General features: G+C 51.8%; 1 protein-coding gene across 1 annotated transcript in view; it reads right to left on the bottom strand.

Moving 5' to 3' along the window:
* Nucleotides 1–13443, bottom strand: part of ANO1 (anoctamin 1) — a 167777-nt gene extending 154334 nt beyond the window's left edge. Inside the window, exon 1 of the mRNA XM_081239285.1 lies at nucleotides 13380–13443. Within this exon, the coding sequence (XP_081095411.1) occupies nucleotides 13380–13437 (58 nt within the window). The 5' untranslated portion in view covers nucleotides 13438–13443. The remainder of the gene's footprint in view (nucleotides 1–13379) is intronic.
* Nucleotides 13444–18342: the final 4899 nt, after the last annotated feature.

Below are 18342 nucleotides of genomic sequence, written 5' to 3'. Positions count from 1 at the left end.
AACCAAGGGTGGCATGCGTCTCAGTTGAGTCCCGTGGGGAGAGGTCTGCTGGGCACCAAGTCTGCTTGGTTCAGCAGCAGTGACTCCCAACTATTGAGTTTCCAGTATCAACTCCCACTCCCGCCAGCAGCCTGTGAGAGCACCTTGGCCCCGCGCTCTGGCCCGAGGTTGGCATCATCTGCATTTTGCATTTTAGCCCCTCTAATGTGTATATGATGGCACTGAACTGTGGTTTCACTTTGCATTTCCTGATGACTAATGAACTTGAGGGCCTTTTCATGTGCTTACTAGGCCCTTTCTTTTAAGATGCTTGTTAATCACCAGATGTGATTTTTGGGTTCCTGGGAAGCATGCCTATCTCTTGAGAACACACTGATAAGCTTTCTCCCAGGAGCAGTGACACATTTCATTTTCTTCCTCCAAGACTAGCCCAAACACACAAACGAGACTTCGAGCTACTTGTACCGATCCATTTTCTCCCCAAGGGCTCATTTTGCGTCACTCTGACCCCATTTTAATATCTGCATACAGCAGGTAATCTGGTTGAGTTACAGTTACAAAGGTTTTGTCATGGAGAGCCCGCCGGGAGTTCTCTGTAAGTGCCTTCCTGAGATTTCACTTTGGCAGAGGTGAGCATCTGGTTACACCCGACCCCGAGCCTTTTCAGAACACAACAATTGTGGCTGGGCTGTATGGAGGACACTTGGGACTCCCCTGTCCTCTGTCCTTGAGGAAACCCTTAGCACTGTTATCAGACACCCCCCAGGTGTCTCCAAGTGGACGTGGGAGAGCCCTCGCTCAGACTCTCACTATCTCCACTTTCACAAAAGGGTGGGGACTCGGGCCCACTTGATCCTCAGCAAGACACACAGGTCCCTGGACAATTAACATCAGAAAAGAGCTGTAGAACGGGGAATTCATTCATTCGGCAAGTGTTTACTGAGCACCTACTATGTGCCTGGCACTGTGGGCATGCTGAGGATTCAGGACACACAAGAGATGCTATCCTGGGCCACTTGGTCTTTACATCAGTGGAGAAAGAGGGGCAGATAGTAAATAAGTCCAATAAATCAGACCCAATTATGATTCCCAGACCCTACTTGGGGGGACGGAAAATGGGGAGCACTTTGGCCAACGGTTGGGCAGTTTCTTAAATAGTTAAACACACTTTTCCTCATGTGACCCCCGTATTCCAGCTGGAGGCATTTATTGGAGAAATGAAAACATGCTCATAAAAAGCATTGCTGGGGCTTCCCTGGTGGCGCAGTGGTTGAGAGTCCGCCTGCCGATGCAGGGGACACGGGTTCGTGCCCCGGTCTGGGAAGATCCCACATGCCGCAGAGTGGCTGGGCCCGTGAGCCATGGCTGCTGAGCCTGCGCGTCCGGAGCCTGTGCTCTGCAAGGGGAGAGGCCACAACAGTGAGAGGCCCGCCTACCACAAAAAAAAAAAAAAAAAAAAAGCATTGCTCCTTGCAGCTCCATTCATAAAGGCTTCAAACTGGAAACAACCAATCTTTCTAGGAGGATGGATACGCAGGCTGTGGTCCATCCACATGATGGGATGTACCCAGCATCAAACCCACTACTGCTCCACATGACTGAGCACCAGAAGCTGGACTTGGGGGAGTCCTCACCCTACGCTTTCTTTTATAGGAAGTTTAGAACAGGCAGAATTAGTCCTTGGTGGTGGGGGTGGGGGGCTGATGGGGAACAGGTGTGAGGCCACTTTCTGGGGGCAATAGGACTATTTCATATCTTAACAGGATATAGGTTATACAAGCATAGGAAGTTGTGTTAAAACTGATGGCACTGTGCACTTGAGATCTGGGCATTTTACTCTATGTGGATTACACCTCAGTTTAAAACATCTAATTAAGACATGTGCTCAGAGCTATAAAGGAGAGGGGCTGGTGTTAGGAGTGGGGGTAACGGGCACCCCCAGTGGGATGGAGAAGGATAAAAAGGTCTCCATCAGATGACATCGAAGGCCAGAGATGAGAAGGAAACAGAGAAAGAGGGCTCCAGGGGAGGAGGCTGCTTGTGCAAAGGCCCGGGGCTGCCGTCTGGGGTGGCTGGGGGACAGCCTTTCCTGAGACACCGGTAGACTTTCATTTTGTGGCTCTGCGACTGGTAAGACTAGCGGGTCCAGAGCCTGAGGTGAACTCTACCTGGTCTCGGTCCTCGCTCTTCTCTGGCTCCACCTTTGGCTTCCTTCATTTTTTTTTTTTCATCTTAATGTTAATTTAAGCTATTTTCTTATGTTTTATCCACAGGTATAAACTGGCTATAATCTTTTATTTGAGGGATGGGAGGACGAAGGAGAATTAAGGGTGGAATGTGAACCAGCCCAGGTAAGGCTTTGCGGGCCATCCACGTTCTCCTCGTGGGCATGGCAAGCTCATAAAGATTCAAATACAATGGCTATTCCTCTCCTCCCCACCCAAAAGAACAGTGATAAGAGCAGACATTTAAACATTGCAGGTGGTTCCACCTATCACTCACCTCCCAGGGAACCTGAGTCGAGGGAGGTGAACCTCCTGTTCCTTGTTCAGGTCTCATGCCCTCGTGCCTTTCAGCATGTGGGCGTCATCCACGCCCCAGGACTCCAGCCCTCGAGGAGCTGCATGCATTCTCTAGATTCACTGTCTTTTAGAGGTTGAACTTCATCTGGCACCAGCCAAAGACACAAGACACTGGTGTCTCTTCTAAGGCAGCAGGAAACACAGTTGGCTCTGGACCTGTCTTAAAGATTGGCCTCCAATGTGGCCTCCTCAAGGGACTTTCAAAGTTAATCATCCTTTGACTCTAACCTCCTCCTTAGATTTGGGAAGAGGGGAGAGAGCACCAGATTTGGAGTAAGCAAACAAGAGCTCTGGTCCCATCTCTGTCACCAAACTGCTGTGTGACTTTAGGAATATCACTCAACCTCTCTGAGCTCCAGTTTCCTTCTGTCACCAGGAAAATGAGGGGGTTGGACCTGGATTTCTCATTCTGGGGTCTCTGGAAGGGATACAGGACATTCATTAGCCTCTTTAAGGGCAGAAAAACACCTGTTCTAATGACTACTTATTAAAATCAGTGATATAATTATTTAAAGATTTCCCCCTTGAGATGGAAGTTGGAAGCCTCTGTGTGTAAGTGAGGTGGTCAGTTGAGGTCAAGACTCGATTTATGGCTCAGCTGGACACTTCTAACAACCCTTGGAGCTTTGGCCAAGTGAGAGTTTTAAATTGTTTCTATTCTTAGTCACATATTGTTTAATATATAACCCCAAGTGTCGGTGGTGGAAGGACCGCTGATGTTAAAATACTCATTAAGAAAGAGCTCACATATGATAAAAATTTAGTAAATTCAGCTTCAGATGGTTTCATAAGTTGATGGCTATAATCTAAAATCAGTAGCTCATTCAGAAATCTCCAGAACCTCAACCACCAATGTGAAAAAAAAGAAACGAGTAACTTCACACAGGAGAAGGCTGACACCTCCCCTCAGCCAGGGAGCAGGCAGCATCCCAGGGACCCGCCGTGTTGATGGCATATGACCTCATGCGATGGGATGAGAAGGCATTTCCCCTCTGTGGTCCCACCCCCCAGACCCACAATCCCCGTCTCAGCATGACAAAAAGTTCCAGCTGAGGCACATCCACAAAACAACCGCATTAGTCGTCCCCCAAACTGCCCAGGTCATCAAAAACAAAGAGTCACAGCCAAGAGGAGCCGAGGGAGAAATGACAACTAAATGGGTGGGATCCTGGGACAGAAGAGGACAGCAGGTAAAAGGGCCAAGGAGTCTGCATAAAGTGTGGCCTTCAGCTCATAATAACATATCAGTATTGGTTGGTGCGTTGTGAGGATGTACCGTAACAATGCAAGGTGTTGACAACGGGGGGAACGGGTGTGGGTCATATGGGAACTCTGTACTATCTTTGCAATAATTCTGTGCATCTAAAACTGCTGTAAAAGAAAAATTTATTTAAACAGAGACGGAGTGGTGACAATTACCCAACTGTAACTGGCTGGGCGGGAGCCTTGCTCACGTCTGCCATGTGCTTCTGGTGGGGAAGAAAGAGCTGGTAAAGAGTCTGAACCCAACGCTGAGTCGTCATGCAGAAACAAGTCACGAACATACAAAATCAGCTGGCTGATTTTTTTTAACATCTTTATTGGAGTATAATTGCTTTACAATGGTGTGTTAGTTTCTGCTGTATAACAAAATGAATCAGCTATATGCCTACATATATCCCCATATCCCTTCCCTCTTGCGTCTCCCTCCCACCCTCCTTATCCCACCCCTCTAGGTGGTCGCAAAGCACCGAGCTGATCTCCCTGTGCTATGCGGCTGCTTCCCACTAGCTATCTGTTTTACATTTGGTAGTGTATATATGTCCATGCCACTCTCTCACTTTGTCCCAGCTTTCCCTTCCCCCTCCCCGTGTCAACTGGCTGATTTTTAAAATGCATCATGCAAGATAATGATGATAGTTCAGACAAGATAATCCCAGACCAGTCATACTGATGACAATTTTATTTATTTTATTTTTATAAATTTATTTATTTTATTTATTTATTTTTGGCTGTGTTGGATCTTCGTTGCTGCAGGGGGGCTTTCTCTAGTTGCAGTGAGTGGGAGCTACTCTTTGTTGCGGTTGGTGTACAGGCTTCTCATTGCAGTGGCTTCTCTTGTTGCAGAGCATGGGCTCTGGGCACGCGGGCTTCTGTAGTTGTGGTATGTGGGCTCAGTAGTTGTGGCGCACAGGCTTAGTTGCTCTGCAGCATGTGGGATCTTCCTGGACCAGGGCTCAAACCCGTGTCCCCTGCATTGGCAGAAGGATTCTTAACCACTGCGCCACCGGGGAATTCCTGATGACAATTTAAAGTTCATATATATATGGGACTTCCCTGGTGGTCTGGTGGTTAAGAATCCACCTTCCAGTGCAGGGGATGTGGGTTCGATCCTTGGTCAGGGAACTAAGATCCCACATGATGCAGGGCAAGTAAGCCTGTGAGCTGCAACTACTGAGTCCACACACTCCAGAGCCCGCACGCACCTCAGCTAGAGAGCCCACGCACTCTGGAGCCCAAGTGCCACAACCTGAGAAGCCTGTGTGCCACAACGAAGAGCCCACATGTTGCAAAGAAGACCCAGTGCAGCCAAAAAAAATTTTCATATATATGTATTTATCTACCTCTATATATAGAGATTATATATGTTATACAAAACACATTATGTAGAGCTATCTCTGTATCATCTACCTGCCTATATGCATCTATCCATCTATCTATCTATCTATCTATCATCTATCTATCAATCAAGGGGAAAACTTTCCATGCTATACCAATATCCAAAGTGAAGTATTTTTCACTTAAAACCACTCCTTTTTCATATAGCACACAAATGAAATACAATGGCATGCTTAACGCCCAGGAGTTCGCCTGAGACACGAACACCGTGCATGGGCGTCCTGAGCCCAAGTGGGCGACGCTGATCTGGCCCAGGCAACCCCCAGGTCTTCTCCAGCTCTGATCTTGGGGGTTTAAGGACAAACGGGTGGTATAAAATCAAACTGGCAAAACCACACTAAGTCCTGTCCTTCTGGAACTTTGTGGAGTGCAGGGAGAGTGACACTGATAGAATACTGCTAGCAGCAGATATAGGGGCAGCTGTGTAAGTGCTCAGGGGAGAGGAGCCTGGTGCCGAGGTGCCACTGGGGTCAGGAAGGACCTCCTGAAGGGGGTGATGGAGCTTGGAAGAAGAAACGGCCAAGAGCCCAGGGAGCAGGAAAGAGAGGATGAAGGACCATAGGAAGGCCAATGAGGCTGAGGGCAAGCGCTGGAGGTGAGAAGGAATCAGAGAGGCAGGTGAGCCCCACCTGTGGGCCAGGGCTGGGTGAGGGCTGGCGGGGGTCCACTACAGGGGGAGGAGGGGGGCAAGGTGGACACAGGCCAGTGCAGAGGCAACAGTGGAACTGAAGAGAGGGCAGCACAGACACGGGGAGCTGTAGGCAGCTTTGAGACATGCACAGGAACTGGCATCAGATGGACCAGGTAGAGGGCGGAATGTGGGCCTGAGTGGAGGGCTGCCAGCGCCACGCACAGCTGTGTGACTCGCTTAAGCCCTGGAGGTGGGAGGGATCTGAGCCCCCTTGGCCTGAGGACAGGGCTGGGAGTAGGAAGGAATGCTCCATGGGCTCCTGCTCCAGCCCGGAGCCCAGAGTCCTCAAGAGCAGAGTCTGCAGTAGGAACACGAGTGCAGTCTGGAGCTGCTCTGCACCCCCTTACCCCTGTACCCCCAAACCCCGGCCATTCTCCGTCCAGGAAACACAATGCAATAAAAATTATGCCCAATTATGCCTTCTTTCTCACAGCTCACATCAACAGCTCCATTTCCACCCCCAACGGCGTGTTCAGACTTTTGCAGTGAAGGTGCCGTGTCAATGCACTAAAAAATCATTCTACACCCGAGGCTGTACGTGGGCAGAAATCATTCCAGCTGGGTGTGAAGGGAAAGGATGAAATCTCGGGTGTCGCCAGGAATGTTTGTACACCAGCCCCAGAGGCAAATGGGGGTGCAGCTGGAGGCAGGAGCTTTTGGCAGACTGGAGGGGGTGGGGCCTGGTGGGTTTGGCTGTGTGGGGGGGAGCCCAGAGCCCAGCTGGACTGCATCGCAGTGCAAGGCCCAGAGGGGAGCAAGGTAACCCCCGGGCTGCAACACGAAAGCAGGGTGGGTTACCAGGCAAGACATCTATGCGCACACAGGCCCTCTGAGGGCTGAATGCAAGAAACCAGGCGTTTGTCTACCCAAAGGCCACGTGACCATCGTCAAGTGGATTTCTGAGGGTCGGCAGGCTTTTAATACTTCATTACGCAGCATGAAAACGCCGCCACAGGGGCCTGGTGCTGGAAGCCGGGGGCCGTGACCGCTGCTGGGGGTGCCCACGCCAGGCAAGGGCAGGCTCTGGAGAGGAAGATCTTATCGGCCACACCCGGCTCCCTGCTGGACTTCAGCAGCAGCAGAACCTCCCCCACTAGCCCCCCACAGAGGACTGCCTTCTCTTTGGAGAGCTGGGGAGGTGGCAGATGAGTTGGGGAGGACCCCAAGTCTGGAGCTGGGGACCCAGTTCTGGTCCTTGTCCAGCTGTCCCAACTCTGGTCTGAATCTAGGGTCCCCCCATCTACGCTGACTGATTCCCAGGGTACCCTTGGCTGTGTGAGCGTGGACGTGTCGCTTGGTGTCTCTGTGCCTTGGTTTCCTCATCTGTCAAAAGGGGCTCATGATATTACTAATGATATCACCAACGTAACGAGTGAATATTAAAGGAGGTGCCGTACGCAAAGGGCTCACAACAGTGCCTAAAGCAGAATGGGTTGACAAAAACTGACAAAAGCTATCATCCATCCCTCCACCAAGCCCCACCATGCCAGGCCCTGTGCTGGGGCTAGAGAATGAATCCACCCAGGGAGGCAGACGTTACGGATGCAGTTCCCTGAGGCCCGACCTGCTGCGTGTCTGAAGGAGGTGACGGCTGAGGTGAAGCAGGCAGGGTTGCCGGATGGATGTGCCCTCGGCACACAGGGCGTGCTTAGCCAGAACCAGGACCTGTCCATAACGTACACCCCAGTGTAAATCAAGACAGGCTGTAAACCCCATGAGAGCAAGGGCGGCGGCTGCACTGCACCTCCAGCTCCTGGCCCTGTAACTGGCCCAAAGACAGAGAGTCATCTACCTCTAAGTTGAATGGAATTATGCATCAGACTGCAGGGGTACAAGACAGGTTGCTCAATCCGCCACATGAAGGCGCAGAAGAGAAGCTCACTGTACGTCCAAGGGCAGCAGAGGACATGATCAAGAGCGTGAAAAGACAACCTACAGGATGAGTGGAAATATCTGCATATCTTATCATCGGTAAGGGCTTAATATCCAGAATATATAAAGAGCTCCTACAATTCAATAACAAAAAGACAAACAATCCATAATAAAATGGGCAAAGAAATTGAGTGTATCACGAAGACTATATACAAATAGCCAACAAACACATGAAAAGATGCTCAACATCACTAGTGCCCAAAGACAGAGAGTCATCTACCTCTAAGTTGAATGGAATTATGCATCAGACTGCAGGGGTACAAGACAGGTTGCTCAATCCGCCACATGAAGGCACAGAAGAGAAGCTCACTGTACGTACAAGGGCATCAGAGGACATGATCAAGAGCGTGAAAAGACAACCTACAGGATGAGTGGAAATATCTGCATATCTTATCATCGGTAAGGGCTTAATATCCAGAATATATAAAGAGCTCCTACAATTCAATACCAAAAAGACAAACAATCCATAATAAAATGGGCAAAGAAATTGAGTGTATCACGAAGACTATATACAAATAGCCAACAAACACATGAAAAGATGCTCAACATCACTAGTCATTAGGCAAATGCAAATCAAAACCGCAATGAGATGCCGTTTCACAACTACTACAGTGGCTGTCATGAAAAAAAACAGCAAAACTAACAAGTGTTAGTGAGGATTGAAGAAACAGGAACGCTCTTACACTGCTGGAGGGAATATAAAATGGTGCCACAGCTGTGGAAAACAGTTTGGTGGTTCTTCAAAAGTGAAAGATATGATCTAGCTATTCTGCTTCTAGGTATATACCCAAAATAATTGGAAACAGGACAAACAGACAATTGCATGCAAATTTTCATTGCAGCTTTAATCACAACAGCCAAAAAGGGGAAATAACTCAAGTGTCCATTGAATGAATGGATAAAGAAAATGTGGTCTCACATTCAATGGAATGTTATTCAGCCATAAAAAGGAATGAAGTTCTGATACCTTGAACCTTGAAACCATGTAAAGTGAAATATGCCAGACACAAAAGGACAAATATTGTGTGATTTTGCTCCTGTGAAGTATCTAGAATAGTCAGATTCATAGAAACAGAAAGTAGAACAGAGGTTACCCCGGGCTGGCATGGGGGGAGGGAAATGGAGAGTTATTGCCTAATCAGTACACAGTTTCTCTTTGCGGATGATAAGAAAGAGTTTTAGAAGTAGATAGTGGGGACTTCCTGGTGGTGCAGTGGTTAAAAATCGCCCGCCAACGAGGAGGACACGGGTTCGAGCCCTGGTCCGGCAAGATCCCACGCGCTGCGGAGCAACTAAGCCTGTGCGCCACAACTACTGAGCCCGTGTGCCACAACTACTGAAGCCTGCACGTCTAGAGCCCGTGCTCTGCAGCAAGAGAAGCCCCCGCACCACAATGAAGAGCCCTCGCTTGCTGTAGCTAGAGAAAAGCCCGCGCGCAGCAACGAAGACCCAACACAGCCATAAATAAATAAATACAATTTAAAAAAAAAAAGAAATAGTGGTGATGGTTGCACAACATTCGAGATGGACTTTAATGCCACTGACTGTATGCTTAAAAATGATTAAAACGTTATGTCTATTTAACCTCAACTAAAAAAACAAAAACCAAAAAGGTGAACTCCTCACCTACCCCGACCCATACCTGTTTCTCCAAACAGGTCAATCCAAAAATCCTGGAGCAGTCCTTGATTTTTCTTTTACTCTCAGACCCTCCAACCGATGTGTGAGCAATTCCTGTCGGCTCTACTTTCAAAATATACCCAGAGGCTGACCTCCACGGGTCCCGGCACAAGGTCACCAGCATCTCAAGCCTGGATTTCTGCAAGAGTCTCCGGACCGGCCTCTGTCCTTCCCCCCCTCAGCCTGTTCTCCAAAGCAGCCAGAGGGATCCTGCCCAAACCTTGGTCAGCTCCAGACCCTTCCAGCAGCTCCCATCTCACCCAGCCCAGTGGCCAGGGACACATCACAATCTGGACTGCCTCTCCCACTCCCTCCAGATTCCGTGAGCCCACGGGCATGTTTCGGGCACTTCAGGTGTGAGGCTTTGCACTGGCTGTTCCCTCTGCCCCGAGTGCTCTTCCTTCAGGTGTGTGTTCCCAGGCTGCCCATCAATGAAGGCTTCCCTGGCACACACCCTATTTAAAATTGCCCCCTGTTCTGTTCAGCTTTTCTTCATGGGACACATCACTAGCCAACATATGACATATTGAATTCTCCTACGTGGTCAAAGAAGTTTCATGAGGGGGCTTCCCTGGTGGTGCAGTGATTGAGAGTCTGCCTGCTAATGCAGGGGACACGGGTTCGAGCCCTGGTCTGGGAGGATCCCACATGCCGCGGAGCGACTGAGCCCGTGAGCCACAACTACTGAGTCTGCGCGTCTGGATCCTGTGCTCCGCAACAAGAGAGGCCGCGATAGTGAGAGGCCCGCGCACCGCGATGAAGAGTGGCCCCCGCTTGCCACAACTAGAGAAAGTCCTCGCACAGAAACGAAGACCCAACACATCAAAAATAAATTAATTAATTAATAAACTCCTACCCCCAACATCTAAAAAAAAAAAAAAGTTTCATGAGGGCCGGGCCTGCATCTGCTTTGTTCCCTGCTGTGTCCCAAGCCCTGAGGACGCAGTGCCGGGCAACCTGTAGCTGTTTGTTGAAGAGGCTCGTGAAAGTTTCGGGAGGGACAGCTCTCCCATCCTCTCTGAGTGGGTAGCATAGTGTGGTGACAGTGCACACAGCCAGACTGCCTGGGATTCAGATCCTGCATCTGTCATTTATCAGCTGTTTGACCTTGAGTAATCTCCTCATGCCTTAGTTTTCTCATCCATAAATGGGGAGATAGTAGTGTCCATCTCATAAAGTAGGGGAGTCTCACATGTGACGACGCCCAGCACACAGTGAACTGCTCAACCAACAGCCATCTTTACCCACCAGCTCTCCCTCCCTCTCTCCACGCCCAGGATGCCATCAGTGTAGAGAGGCACCTGGGCTAGTTTCCAAGAGGAGGGGCCTTCCCGGAAGGGTTTTGGGGGATGAGCAGGAGTGAGCCGGGCAGACGTGTCCTGGGGGAGGGGTGCCCACCCCCACCTCGTCCTAATCCCACCTGCCCTTGCGGGAGGTGCTGACCATGGGCTTATGAATAAATAGCTTATTAATAAATAACGAGTGAGCTTCTAAAGAAGGCAGAGAGGGACATGGCATCTGTAACAATCGATTGCTCCAGGGAAGCAAGAATGAGCCGGTCCTGGGATAAGTCTCAGAACATCCGGTAGGGCTTCACATCTGGGTCTGTGAACTGAAGCTTGCAGTGATGAAGATGAGGAGGGGGAGGAGGGGAGATTAAGAGGGGATGACGACAATGGGGGCGGTACTCATGCACAGAGCAGAGCCACTCCAGCAGAAAGGCTATACACTCAAGTCACCTTCACAAACCCTCTGGGTTGACAGCTAAGGCACAGAGTGGTTGAGTAAGTTGGGCAAGGTCACAGAGCTGCGGGCAGAAAGCTGGGATTTAGAATTGGGTTCTCCACAGCTGCACCCCCCCTGCGAGGACGTCCCCTCTCAGGGCCTCAGGGCCTGGCATGGAGACAAAGCAGAGGACTAAGGCCCCTTTCTCTCCGCCACCTCCCTGGCTTTATTACTTCCTATTTACCTGCGAGCGCCAATGCAGCCTCTGGGTCTTAATTACACCGAATGAGCTAGGGAGTAGTGTGATGCTGCCAGAGTTTGCCCACATTTCTTCCATGCCAGCTGTGGTGGAACAGTATGCCCCGCGGCAAACCCAGGAATGGAGGCTGGGGCACTGGTCCTAGGGTCTTAGCCCTGTCACTGCTAAAGCCCAGAGCAGGGGAAAGGGGGCGAGACCCCTGCCCACCACACAGAGTGGAGATGCAGGTGAAGGGAGCAGAAGGTCTGCTCTAGGAGTGGAGTCTGTCCATCATTACGGCTCAGATCTGATGGGTCAGACCCTCGGTTAGGGAAAGCCTCCCGATACTCACATCGGAGATATGGCCTGCCCCCCCCCAATTTAAAGGATCTCAAAACCAAAGAGCAAGCCCCCAGCTAGTACACTCTCGTGTGCGGGAATCAGTTTCAGCTGCATCACTGGGTGATTCTGCTTGGGGTGGGGTAAGGGAGAGCCAGAAGCCTCATGGGAGCTAGACCCAGACATCCTGGGCTCCACTCTTGGTAGCCCCATGTACTAACTGTGTGGTCTCAGTTTCTTTGTCTGCACAATGGGGAAGATTCCGCTCCCAGCTTACAGGGTTGGACTGAGGATGAAACCAGTGAAGTGCTTAATTCCGTGCCCAGCGGAAGGCAAGAGCTTGGTTAGATGCTCACAGATGCTGAGTCTGGGGCTCCTGTGCCCAGCTGGTTCCAGAACTCATCATGTCCGCATGGGAGCTGGAAGAAGCCACGCGTGCAAGCAGGCCAGTGTGCCCAGAACTGTCCTGGCTGACTTCTCAAGCCTGACTCTTCCTTCCTGTTCCTAGGTCTGGCCTCCCCACCTCTGGCTGGCAGTGCCCCCTCTCTCTTCCTCCTGGGAAGAATTTGATGAGTATACAGTGTCATTTCTAGAAAGAAGCCAAATTGGGGGCTGTTTAAGAAGCAGCAGACATCAGGATAAGTTGCTCCATGGGAATCCAGCCCACCCTCACCAAAAGAGATGGGGGGATGGGGGGAGGAGGGAGGAACAGTAGCGGTGCTTCGTGCTACAGTTAGCGGCTCCTGGCTCCAGGTGGCTCTGATTGCAGGGCACAGCATCCTAACCAGGGCGCTCCCGGCTGGAACTCAGCTGTATAATTAAATAAGGCCGAGTGCCCGCTTGAGCCCCTTGTCACTGTCCCGCTCTGAGGTTTATTTAATAACCTCTGAACTGGGAGGGGAAAAATCATTCAGGAAACATTGCTTGGGTCATTTATTTTAAAATTATTGGTATAAAAATAGCCAGGGTCATGATTTATGTGCAGGGAGGGGTCGAGGAAGCCAGGGACTCCCCCTCCCAGCTCCTGTCCAAGCCTCGTTTGTCCCCTCCAAGTTCCACCGCAGTTTCCATTATGACTTCAAGTCAGAGTAGTTACTTTACATCGCAAATAAATCTCCAGAATAGCACGGAAATATTATGTGTATTAATAGCGCCTGTGAAAACATCCGAAAACCTTCCATCCGCCGAGGGCCTCGGACGCCGCTCGGCTGGAAGATGCTCTCCCAGGAATTGAAAACCGCACGGCAGGCCTGGCATTTGCCCGCCAGGGGGCCGCTGCCTCCCCCAGCCCCGCCCAGCCCGCGGTCCAGCTGTCCGCCGTCAGTTTGTCTGTGAGTGCCCCCAGTGACCTGCGGCCGACAAAGTCAGCCCCCCCCCAAAAAAAGCTCGCGGGGGACGGTCCCCGCCGCCGGAGACGCGGGTCCTTGTCGCCTGCCCCTTGGTCCCGGGGAAGCCGCTGTCCCCGAAACGTCCCCGACGCCGCTGCCGCCACGCCCGGGACCCTCGCCCCCCTGCGCCGCCCCTGGATACTCACCAGCTGCGGGGGCTTCCTTGGGGGGCAGCCCCTCGAGGCCGATGTCGCCCTCCAGCATGGCGTGGCTCGCTGCCCGGCTCCGGTGCGCCCCGGGCGCACAGGGTCCAGGAAAGGGGGTGATGAAGTCACCCCCAGAGGTCTGCAGTGACTCTGAGGGCCGGGGTCCGAGCCCAACTTGGGAGGGGACGGTCCCTCTTCGCCTCCCCAGACGCAGCACGCGAAGCCGCAAGTGCAGGAGCCAAACTTGGCCGCCCACGCGCACCGCCGCGCCGCTCCTCCCCCTCGGCTTTTTGGGCTGGGGGTCCTGGCCGGCTCCCCGCCACCGCCCCCCCCCGGGGCTACCTGCGGACGCCGCCCTCGCCCCGCCCCGTGCGCAGCGCGACTCCCCCGCGGCCACCCGGACACCGAGCGATGGCGCGGGACGCTGGAGGCCAGCCGCAGCGATCGGCCCGCGGGTCCCGCCCGCCCCCGGCCTCCCGCTCTGTGCTCTGCGGGGCGAGTCTCCACCAGCTGCCGGACCGTCTTATCAGTCGGGGTGAACAGTGGGGCCCTGAGCGGCTGTGCTTGACGGGTCCCCAGCCAGGGCCCCAGGGAAGGGGTGCTGACTGGGGGGAGGGGCAGCGATCCAGCCCCGAGAGGCTGGCACAGCATAGGGCGTCAGTGGAGAGTGCACTGGCCCCCTCCCCCAGGCGGGACCCCGACTCATCACTCTGAATTTGTCAGAAGAGGGAGGAAGTGAAGCCCAGGGATGGGAAGGAGATCTGGAGGTTACAGGGCAAGTGCCTGGCCTGAACTTGAACACCAACCTATGCAGAACTTGGGAATCTGGATAAAGTGAGAACTGCCCCCAAATCGGAGAAAACTGTGTTATTTGAGGATTCTAATTAAGCGAGGCTAAGAGGACTCAGCCAGGGGTGCTGGCAGGGACTTCCCACCCACATCCTGCAGCCCGGCTCAGGGCTGGGAGCCGGGAGGTACCATTCTGCAGCCCTGTTCCTGTTTAGAAGGCAAGGTCTGGACAATTCAGCATCCTCCTGGACAGCAGAGATGTGGGCATCAGGAGAGCGCGGAGAGCCTTAGGCAAGGCGCCTCCTGTCTCTCCTAACCTCACACCCATGACAACTCCAGGTAAATAACTATAAATTCTGGGCAGAACTGCCTTAAACAAAACGTTAATTTAAGCTGCTCCCTGATCACTGCATGGGCAGTGGCAGGATGGGGCAGCCTGACTGACCTTTTGAAAGGCCATCTCCCACTTTCCACACCCTGAGGAGGAGCCAGGCTGGTGCCGGGAGCCCGCCTGGGCCGGGGACCCCTGGATCACCTGCCAAGTAAACACCCCACAAGCCCCCGGCTTTGCCTGGCTCCGGGTGGAGATAGATCCAGCCACCCTGGGGAGACAGACCACATCCACGTGAAAGGAATCTATGCCTCCTTGAGGATGGAAGACCAGTCCTCCCTGACCCCTGCCAAGCCTGCTGGCATTGGTACCCACGCGTACTGCTCTGGGCGGAAACGCTTGTAATAGTAGCAAAACCACAAAGAAATGTCTCCAGCTGGGAAGTTCTTCCCTGCCCCCCACCCAAAGTGCTGTGTACAGAGAGGAGATTCAAGCCTCCTTCTTCCCAAAGGGTCAGGGAGAGAGGTGACCTGCGATTGTCCTTTGTATTTATCTCGTTTCAGTCTGGACTAAAATATTGGAAGACGAGGCACCTGGTGGGGGGCTGTGGATGGATAAAGTCTCATCCTGTGAAGAGGCTGCCAAGAAGCCCCAAGTTGTCTGCTGCATACCCCACATGTATACCTAGGATGGCTGAGGGGTCTGGATGGAGAAAAAGCACTGTAGGGGCCCTTGCTGGGGCCATGTGCATTTCACAGAGTCTAGTCATCTGACCCAAACCGTTGGTGTGCGGGAGTCCAGATACAAACTCATTTTTCTTGGAAGAGTCTGATAGCCAACGTGATACATAGCAATAGCTCAGTTGTGTAAATACACAGAGAAGATTTTAGAATTCTAACCCCTGGAATGATGAACTATAAACCAAAAATGCTCAGGAGGAAAAAAATGTAAATAGGTCTTGGGGCTATTTTTAACCATCATTGTTTACCTTTTGGGGGCAGAGATGGGCTATTGTCTAGTTAGCCAGCTTCAAAAGGCAGATTATTTAATGTATTATTATTAGCAGAAATATTTTAAACCGCCATTAATAGATGTTGATTCATTCCGATTGAAGCCATTTTTCTTCTTTTCATTTCTTGGCTCCAATTAAGCTGCATTCTGATGAAACCCTTCAGCTGTGTCCAACATATGCAAAAGAGCCGGTCAGAGATCCAGACCCTTTTAAAAAGATATTTCATCCTATCAAGTTTTAAAAGATATTTTAGTAAATACCCGAACTGGTGCATTTTTACAAAGATTGGTTTCGGCTGCTATTTTGGTAAATGCTGCCAGGCTGGGGCGAGACCGGGCTCCCGTGTGGCGTGAAAGGGGAGCGAGTGCCCTAGAAGAACGGATGCCTGGGGACCCAACTCGTTTTCCAGGGAGCCCCCTGTGCAGTCAGGAAGATGTTTCTGTTAAAAGCAAGAGTGGGGCAAGTGGACTGTCCTGGGGAGGGACACGCCTGCCACTGGAGCCATCATTACGGATACAGGAATCATGCTGCACAATGCTTATAATTATGGAAAATGGTTTCCCTTTTCGGCAAAGCGGGGAGGGAGGGAGGGAAAAGAGGCAGTTCGCAGCAAAGCTGGGGCCAGCACTCAGGCCCTAGGGTTGGTTTAAAATAGGCTTTGCAGGCTGAGGCCAGGGCCCTGTGGGGACAGGCTCAGCCCTCCCCAGGCCTTATCAGACAGGACTCAAGGCCACCAAGTAACAGCACTTGGGTCTCCACTGCCCCCAAATGCCACTCAGGAGTGGGTCAGAGGCCAGAACTGACTTGACAAGCGGTGTCACAGGGCCTAAGGCCACCCGCCTCTGCAGACCCCTCTGTGTATCACCTGCAGTCACTCAGGCCCCTCAGAGAGACCGGGAGATGCCCAAATTGTCACATACACCCTGCCCCCACTGTCACTCATTCTCAGAACACGTCCGGGGTCACGGGTCACTTGAATACTCACTTCTGGTAGTCTCGGGAGGTGTGTTTTGATTTCGATCTGGTTCTCTGAGCATCCCTCGCCGTGGGTAGGGCCCCTTCTCAGGCTTGGCAGGGGATGAACCCCCCGCCCCCGAGAGCCGGTGTACAGCCGGAGGAGATAAGCAAGGTGGCGGAGGAGTTAAGCCCGGGGCCTCTCGGGGGAAATGGAAAGAGGCTGGCACCCAGTCGTGGACAAGTTGCTTCTCGGCACCTCGGTTTGTGCATCTGTAAAAAGGGCCTCAGCAGTAGCTACCCTGACCTGGGGACCATGGCGGGGGGGTGCGGGCCAGTTGGAACAGGCCAGCTTGGCAGTGATGGGTCGGGTGAGGGATGAATCTGAAGGCAGGGCCGGGCACACAGTGGGGTCCCAGGCAGCTGCACTGAGCAGAACCGAGCAGGTGTTTTTTGCCAAAAAAAAAGAAAAAATAGTATCAGGGTGAATTTCACATACTATAAAGTTAACCATTTTAAAGTAACAATTCAGTGGCATTTGGTACATTCCTGGTGTTGTACAACCATCGTCACTGCATACTTCGAGAACATTTCCATCACTCTAGGTAAAACCTAGGACCCTGTAGCTGTCACTCCCTGTCCCCCACCGCCAGCCCCTGGTAGCCACCAATCTGCTTTCTGTCTCTTGTGGATTTATCTCTTATAGTTCATATAAATGGAATCATACAAAATGTGGTCTTTTGTGTCCCGTTCCTTTCACAGTGGTTTTCTTTTTTCATAATTCGTAATGTGTTTGAGGCTCATCCACAGTATAGCACGTTTCAGAGCTTCATTTCTTTTTGTGATTGAATGATATTCCATGGTCTGGCTGTGCCACGTTTCTTTATCCATTCATCCATTGATGGACCTTTGGGCTGTTTCCAAGGTGTCTTTGGAAAGGACCTAAGGGGTCTCGCTAAGGTACCTGCAGGGGCTGGGGAGGGTCCCACTATGACCCAGGGCCCTGGGCAAGGCTGGGCAGAGAGCTCAGTGGCTATGAGAAGAGGGGGGTGGAGGGGGAGGGGGAAGGGGGACTAGAGAGCAGACAGTGAGCTGGGGAGAGACCAGTCAAGCCTTCTCTGCAGCTGGAGACTGGAGGCAGCTGCTTGCTGCTGATACCAGGGGCTCCTGACAGGGGCACGCAGTTGCTAGAGTGAGCCTGGGCCCCGGCACTGATGCAGGGTTCCTACAGCTGAAGCGGGTCTGTCTCTGAGAACTTAACCTGCAGAGGGGCCTGCTGAAGAGGCAGCCGCTGGGTGCTTCCCCTCGGGAGTCTGTTAACTTAACAAGCACTTACATATAGCACTTACTGTGTGCCAGGCCCTGTTCCAAGCACTTCATAAATAGCAGCTCTATGCCATCCATTCTATTATCATTCACACTTTACAGATGAGGAAACCGAGACTCAGAGAGGTGCAGTCACTTGCCCGAGGTCACACAGCGGTAAGTATAGAGCTGGGACTCGAGCTCAGGCAGCCTGACTCCAGAGTCTGTGCCGGAACTGATGTGCTCTAAGGTAGAAATCCAGTGTTTCCCAAACATCGGTCATCCAGAGTCCCACATCCTGGTTTGAGCCTGAGCAGTGTTCCCCTGGGCTATGATCTGCTTCATATTTTCCTTTAATCCAGCTCACTTTTTCAAACTTTTGGGGACTGTTTTTATTGTTTAATTGTGGTAAAACATACATAACATAAAATTTACCATTTTAGCCATTTTTAGGTGTACAGTTCTTTGGCATTCAGTACATTCATAATGTTGTGCAACCGTCATCCATCCACAGAATTCTTTTCATCTTCCCCAGCTAACTTCTGTCCCCATTCAACACTCACTCCCCATCC

The sequence above is a fragment of the Mesoplodon bidens genome (assembly GCF_964165515.1).
Source record: "Mesoplodon bidens genome assembly, chromosome: 7".
Lineage (NCBI taxonomy): Eukaryota > Metazoa > Chordata > Mammalia > Artiodactyla > Ziphiidae > Mesoplodon > Mesoplodon bidens.
The sequence above is the reverse complement of the archived record's forward strand: the minus strand, read 5'-3'. Positions and strand labels throughout refer to the sequence as shown.